Source organism: Vigna unguiculata, chromosome 4 (assembly GCF_004118075.2).
Source record: "Vigna unguiculata cultivar IT97K-499-35 chromosome 4, ASM411807v1, whole genome shotgun sequence".
NCBI classification, from domain to species: Eukaryota; Viridiplantae; Streptophyta; class Magnoliopsida; order Fabales; family Fabaceae; genus Vigna; species Vigna unguiculata.
The window spans coordinates 6,006,013-6,013,597 of NC_040282.1; the positions used below are offsets into that span (position 1 = coordinate 6,006,013).

At 28.4% G+C, this 7,585-nt stretch overlaps 1 protein-coding gene across 1 annotated transcript; it reads right to left on the reverse strand.

The window, feature by feature from the left end:
- Window positions 1-972: 972 nt before the first annotated feature.
- On the reverse strand, window positions 973-5,404 carry LOC114181493 (UDP-glycosyltransferase 83A1-like). Its single transcript, XM_028067962.1, has 2 exons — window positions 4,851-5,404; window positions 973-1,983 (listed from the first exon to the last, which is right to left on the reverse strand). Exons 1-2 carry the CDS (start codon window positions 5,350-5,352, stop codon window positions 1,106-1,108), a joined length of 1,380 nt encoding a protein of 459 aa, XP_027923763.1. The 5' UTR covers window positions 5,353-5,404; the 3' UTR covers window positions 973-1,105.
- Window positions 5,405-7,585: the final 2,181 nt, after the last annotated feature.

Here is a 7,585-nt window from a genome sequence, read left to right on the forward strand (position 1 = left end):
GATCATTGTATATTGTGACAGTCAGAGTGCCTTGCACATTGCAAGGAATCCTGCCTTTCATTCCAGGACAAAGCACATAGGTCTGCGTTATCATTTTGTTCGAGAAGTAGTAAAGGAGGGGAGTGTGGATATGCAAAAGATTCACACAAATGAAAACCTAGCTGATGTTATGACTAAGCTGGTTAGTGTTGACAAGTTTACGTGGATTCGGTCCTACTATGGCCTATATGAAAATAAGCAACGTGATGGTGTGAAGATTTGATTAGTTTAATCAAAATCTTCAAGTGGGAGATTGTGAGAATAGAAGTCCCACATCGGTGGGAACTTAGTTTGGGATTTACTTTTTATGTTATAAAAGGGAGCCTATTGTTTCTTTAGGAATCATCCCAAAGTCTTTCTTTTCTTTCTATTTGCTTTAGTGAGTGAGAGAAAAACAAGAGAGAATATTTGTTTCTCCTTGAAGGTTCTCCTTATTAGTTTTTCCTATTTCCTAGAGAGAAGTCCTCATTTGTTTTCTTCTTGGAGATTGAGAGAGTGGTATGTGATTTGCTTTCTTTGAATAAATTATATTTATTGTATATTGTCTGTGTGTGTTCCTTTATTTTCATCTTGTATTTTAGTTGTGAGTACTTGTGCTAGTACTCTGATACCCAACATATACTTGGAGATTCATGACTAACTTTATATACTCGATTGTAAGTAAAAAATGACAGTGATAGTCAAATTGAACGTTGTTTAGCTTTCTAGAAAGGATGTAGTCTTATTTAGGTGAAAACAATGTTTTACACATAAGACGAAATGTTTACTACGAATTTTCATGAATTTTTTATGCAAAAAATATGTTAAATATATAGATGATAATAACATATACATGGACAAAGGTCACACAATACAAACTCCCAAAGGAAATTAAAACAAAAAAAACTACAAATAACATTGTGTTGTTTTGACCCAATAAAATAAAAAGACGTGTAAATAAGAAATCTCAATTGATTGAAAATATTCCTAAATTTTTCCATTTTTCATCAAAACTCATGTCTGAGTTATGTTACCTAACATAAATTAATAGATATAAATGCATAAAATTAAATTTAAATGCCAATTCCTACTCTTTAAGCCACTTGACAAACCTATTAAGGTTCTCCGATGATGCACCTCCTTTGACTATGTTGTTCATAAGTTTCTCCTTCAACTCAAGAGACCTTGATTTCACGTTCTCATCGCCGAGGAGTTGTTCCACTTTCAATTTTACCTCCTTGCATGACACAACTCCATTTTTATCTTTGTCAAATCCCAACCCAACCTCTAACTCATCACAAATGTATTTTCTGTTCTGAATTTGGTCTCCAAAATATGGCCAACACAAAAAAGGCACCCCATTAGACAAACCTTCTATGGTAGAATTCCAACCACAGTGACTGACAAAACATGCTATAGCAGGATGACTTAAAACTTTTTGTTGAGGAGCCCAACTAACTACCTTACCGTTGTGCCCTTTGAATTCATGAGGGTATTCCATTTTATTGTCTTCTCTTATAACCCAAAGAAAAGGTCTATTGGTGAGGACCAGTCCAAGGGCAAGTTCATTGAACTGGTTTTGGTCAAAAAGAGTGAAACTACCAAATGCAACGTACAACACAGTACCATGATGTTGTTCATCAAGCCAACTCATGGAAGAGAGATCTTCTTCCCAGTATTGTCCAATTGCTCTTGTGGTACCAATTTTAGTGTCATAACTTCTTAATAATGGACCAATTGGCAGAATATTAGGAACAAATGATAGTGCACCAGGTTCAAGTTCATGTGTAGTGTTGCAGAGCCACCATTCTGTCAAATTTAAGCTTTGACAACAGTGTATTATATACTTAAACATTGTCTTACCATTTATTTTGTCTCCCAAGTTGAGCCAAAAAAAGTCTCCTGTGTTCATTTCAGCCATACTTGGTGATATTTGAATTGTCTTTTTTGTTGTTAATCTCACTCCTGTAATAAAAAAGAAGGAAGAATTATTGTGGAAATTTTTTATTCAATATTAATATTAAATTTGAATTTTCTATTGATTTTTCTATATTTTTGTTCTATATATTTCCTCTACTGTATGTTCAAAATATCATGATAGTCATTCCAATAAAGAATGTGCACTCTTAATAGTTCTATTATATTCACTATATACTTTGATAATCACTCCAATAATGAATGTGCACTCTTAATACTTCTACTATATTCACTATATACTCCTAATGATACGTTTGGACAGAATATTTAAATGAAATAATTATTTTTCTTTTGAATAATTTAGATTTTTTTAATGAATGTTTGTTTAGATAAATAAATTAAAAAGTATTTAATATGTAAATATTTTTTGGAAGTATTTTAATTAGTTAAATTAGTAAAAATTTAAATATCCTTAAAAAATAGGTGAAATTTAAATTTTTTTCACTCACTACTTTACATTCTGGATTTTATGGACCTTACAAAGTATAAACTATTTAAATATTTTAAGTTAATTAATATTTTTAAAATTTAACATAAAAATTTTATACATTAAAATAAAGCCTTAATTATATTTTAAGTCCTTGATAAAATTTGGGAACTTTAATTGAGTCCCTAATCAATTTTTATGGTCTTTTCTTAAAATTTTAAAACTTCTCCATTGAGTCCCTCTTGTAGTTAAGTGTGATTAGGAATGTCAACGGAGCGGGTAGGGTACAGGTAGTAACTCTCTCGTACCCTACCCGCTGGATAAATATTTGTCACATATCCGTACTCATATTTATCGGGTATCCGTTATACGGGTATCCGCATAATTTTTTAATATCCACGTGTACCCGTGGGTATTTACAAAAAAATAAAAGTAAATATTTAACAACATATTTTAATCATAAATCCAAATAGAATACCATATATAACATTCATAAATCTCAAACAAAGTCCAAAAAACTCATTTAACTACGGTTGAATGACAGTTTACAAAGAAATGAATTTTTTTAAAACTAATTGATAAAATAATAACTCATTCAAAATCAATATGTTAGTATTTTAATCATGTTTTTTTTAATTTAAATTAGAGTATAGCGGTATATGTATCTACGAGTACAGATACTATGATAATCGTACACGCCCCATTAACATGGGGTATAAAAAATACTCTACCCATTAGTCACGGGTATCCATCATTTAGAATATTCATTTCCTACTGTTGCAAGCTTTATCTACGGATACCCGTGGGTACAAAATTTTTTTTTGACATCCCTAAGTGTGACGGTTAACTTTGTGACGTGACAATTGTCTTGCACGGTCACTTCCATCAATGTTGTCACATAATATTTGTTACAAAAAACGGTGATGACGAAATTTTTTCCAAATATTTATTGTATTTAACAAAAATAGTTTTTAAATTTAATTAAAATTATCAATTAAATCCTAAATCATAAACCCTAAAATATTATCGTTATGGAGAGTAACAATATAAGTGTCATATCACAAAATTAAACTTAACTGCAGGGTCTCAATTGAAAAGTTTTACAATTTTAAGGACTTAAAGCACAAAAATTTATTAGATACTCAATTGAAAGTTTTGAAATTTATCAAGAACTCAAAATATAATTAATCATAAAATAAATATTGTTAAAATGAAATTTTATCTCACAAAAAGTTCAATTATTTTATCCGAATATAAAGTTGAAATGTAAAGTATTTTAAATTTTTTATTGAAATCAATTATTTAAAATCAATTACTGAAATAAATTTAATTACAAACAATTTAGATATGATACATTTAAAAAATATAATTTGACAATCTCATGGATCACTATAAAATGTAATCATTTAGCATTATAAAAAGGTCTTTGAGTGTGAGAACTATGTAAATGATAGCTTATCTATATAATTATCTTTTTATTTATAATTCCCTAATTAGTACAAATACTCATAAATAACCAATATAAAATATATTCTTTCTACACTTCTGTACAACACTATTTAACAATTTAAAAAACCTTTATTTCACCTTGCACCGCCTACATAAGTAACTTATGCGCAAACTTACTCTAATAATAAAAAATAAATGAAATAATATTTTAATACTTTTTCATTTATGTTAATTTTTGTTTTAATTAAAAATATTAATTTTCCTTCCATTTCTTTTGAAAATATTTAATCATTTTTAATTTGAATTATTCTATGTAATAGAACATATAAATTTACTCTCTAAAATACTTTTCATGTCATATGTCGGTGAAAAAAATTTAAAAAATTGTTTCCTATCAAATAAAATAATTTACTTGTTTACTTTTCCATAGATGTATAAATGGTTCAAATTTTTAAAAATTAAATAAATAATCTAAATAATTATGTTAGAACAATCAGAATTAGTTTATGGCGTAATACATTTAGAGAAACATGTAATATAAATAATCTCAAGCAAAATTAATTTTAATTTAAGAATTAATCATATATTTAGTCCTAAAATTTAAATTTAAAATTGAAATTATTTTGTATTCTAAGTTTTGATATATTTAAATACCAAATTTTAAAAAATAAATAGATATAATTATTTTAACTCAATAATATTAATTTTTTTTACATATTAAATGTTCTTTCACATTTGAACTGAAATTTAATATTTTACTGTACAAACATTTCAAACATAAGTCTCAGATACCAATTACCTTCATTCACTTTTAAAATTTGAAAACTAAGATATGTATCAAAATTTAAGAAAAAAATTAATTTTACATTTACAAAGACTAAAAACATATCTAATTATAAACTTAATTAACTAAATCACATTTAAACTGTTCATTTATAAAAAAAAAAAAATCATAAAAAAAATATAACAGTATTCTTACCATCAGAATCTAAGGACCCATCGTGAATAAGAGAGGGAAGACTGCGAATTAAGGCAAACGTTGTAGCTGACGCAGGCCACACTATTGCTCCTTTCATTCCAAATTTTCTGCCAACATCCAACGCCCAAGCCATTCCAAGATCTGCAACAATGAAGCTCATTTTGTTATTATCACTTTTCAAATGCATATTCTCTATCACTTTCTCCAGTTCTTTCGGCATCGTCTTCTGCAGAGCATCACACAGCTTCCCCAAATCGTTTCTGTCTTCATCAGCTCCTAACCCATCAGGCACCGAAACCAACTTCATCATCGATTCTTCCTCATGCTTCGTACTATGTTGTTGCGCTCCAAAGGAACTCACCACTCGCTTGTGGTCGAATTCTGTGTTCACAAAAACCACTTTGCAACCATTTTCGACCAATTTCTGTGACAGGATCATCAAGGGGTTCACGTGTCCCTGTGCTGGATAAGGTAGCACCAGCACAACTGGAACATTGCTCATCTTCTTTTCAGGTTTCGGATGTTTCTGAGACCCTTTATTATGGTGATGATACTTCTATATTTATTCTTATTTATTCTGGTCTTCTTTCTTTTATGAATTTATAATTAAAAATATGTATTTTTTGTTTTTTGAAATATTGTGGTTATTATCGAAGAGTGAGAAATTTCATTATCTCATCTTTCTAGTTGAAAATCGTGTTCTATAAAGGCATTCTATTGGTCTTTAGCCATGAAAAAGACAACAACTTCTTGCTTTTTAAATCTATGTAAACATTAATATTATTTTTGTGAATGTTATTATTTTTGTAATTATGATAGCAGACCGTTTGTCAAGTGCTAAAATAGATCCATAGCCATATCTCATTGTATTATCCATAGAAATGTGATTATTTTCTGTTTACACAGCGATTTTTTTTAATTAAAATAATATTTTGAATCTTCAAATGATTCCACGTCCCTTTCCTTTCAAAACACGTGTTTAAGAACCTTTCTACATATTTTTATCGACAGGGAAACTTGACCGTACTTGTACGTCTTTGTTTTATATCATTATTACTGTCATCGGATAGGAAAAGGATGAGAAGAACGCTCTAGAAAAAAAAAAAAAAATATATATATATATATATATATATATATATATATATATATATATATATAACTGTTTCGAAAATTTGTTTTCAAAATATAATTTATACGTTCGGAAAAGTTTTTTTCGGAATATATTTTAGATTTAATTCGAGTTTCTCTAGTTTTTATTAAATGTAATTATATAATATATTATGATAAGAAACATGATGACTAGATCTCCCAAATATTTATTATATTTGATAAAAATCATTTTAAAAATTAATTAAAGTTATAGAATTTCAAACTAATAAAATAGAAAATTTAAAAATTTAAAAATTAAAACACAAATGAGTTTAAAATTATAGAAATACACACAGACAACAAAATTTAAAAGTAACTATTTTTTTATAGTTTTTATAACTGTTTAAATTTTTGATGTTGTATATTTGTAATTTTTAATTTTTTAATTTTTAACGTTTCAAGCACATTTCAATATAGTATTTAAATTATTTACACTGTTTGACACATTTTTGCTTCAATATTAACTTAAATATTATCATGAAATGTGCTTGAAACGTCATATAAACTTAACAAAATTTAGTTAAAAGGACTAAATTCACGCATTTTGAAAGATAAAAGACTAAATTGGTATAAAGTTTTGATGAGGGACTAATTCCAAAATTCACTGAAACTTGAGGGATCAAAAACATATTTAACCCTTTATAGTTTTGCAAAGTATTTTATATAGGTAAATTGCAAGGACAAGGTGGTTATAGCCAAGGAAAGTAATAAAGATGCTACAAGACAAAGACCAACTACATCAATTTATAGGAGAAATGGTGGTGAAACTCTGGATATAGATCTTGTAGCTACAGTTGAAGGGATTGATTAGGGCTAAGATCCTGAAGAAGGTTTCCAAGATGTTCATCAGACATCTCTTTACTCGTCAACTAAGTTGACCACACTACAAAAAGAGTGTATTTTAGCTAGGGTTATTTAAAAGAGGTTATAATAACCCTTAGTAATACCAATGGGGTTTCTCAAACTCCCGATAAATATTGCCATAAAGTTTTATATTATATCCATTCTTACTTTCTCTCTTTTGCATTTGTTTTCTCATATTCCCTTTTTTTCATCTTTTCATCTTTTCATATATTCATATTCATTTTTGTTTTCCCTCTTCATTACTCGCAAAACTTAAAAGTTTTCGAACCAACATTTTTGAATTGGAAAAAGAAATGATTGCAATTCTTCATCTTCAATCTCACTCTTATTCGATTGTGCATATCTGAATCACAATTGGTAAATGTTCTTCTTCCTTTTTTGATTTCTCAAATTTTCACGCCCTAAATCTCAGTGAGATTTTGTTTCAGGTGTTACTTCCATACTTGCGGTGCATTTGGAGTTCTGCGGTGTCTGTGTCGGGTGTTCACTACGACTTTTTCAGTGAAGTGTTCATGGTTTGAAATATGCGGCTGCTTCGAAGTTTAATGATTGCTTCAATTTTACGAGTGTGACTTTCCTTCCAAAATTACATTGGTCTCTGTTTTGTTTCATGAGTCATTTTCATTGTATAAATGTTGCAACATTACAAAATAGCATGTAAAAATATTTTTTGATGTTTTGTCATTGTGTGAATCTATATGATTGCTTTACAGAGTCATTCT

Coding starts and splice junctions, on each gene's coding strand:
- LOC114181493 (XM_028067962.1), bottom strand. CDS start 5,352: ATGAGCAATGTTCCAGTTGTGCTGGTGCTACCTTATCCAGCACAGGGA. Junction 1,984..4,850: donor TGGGTCCTTAGATTCTGATG/GTAAGAATACTG, acceptor TTTTTATTACAG/GAGTGAGATTAACAACAAAA.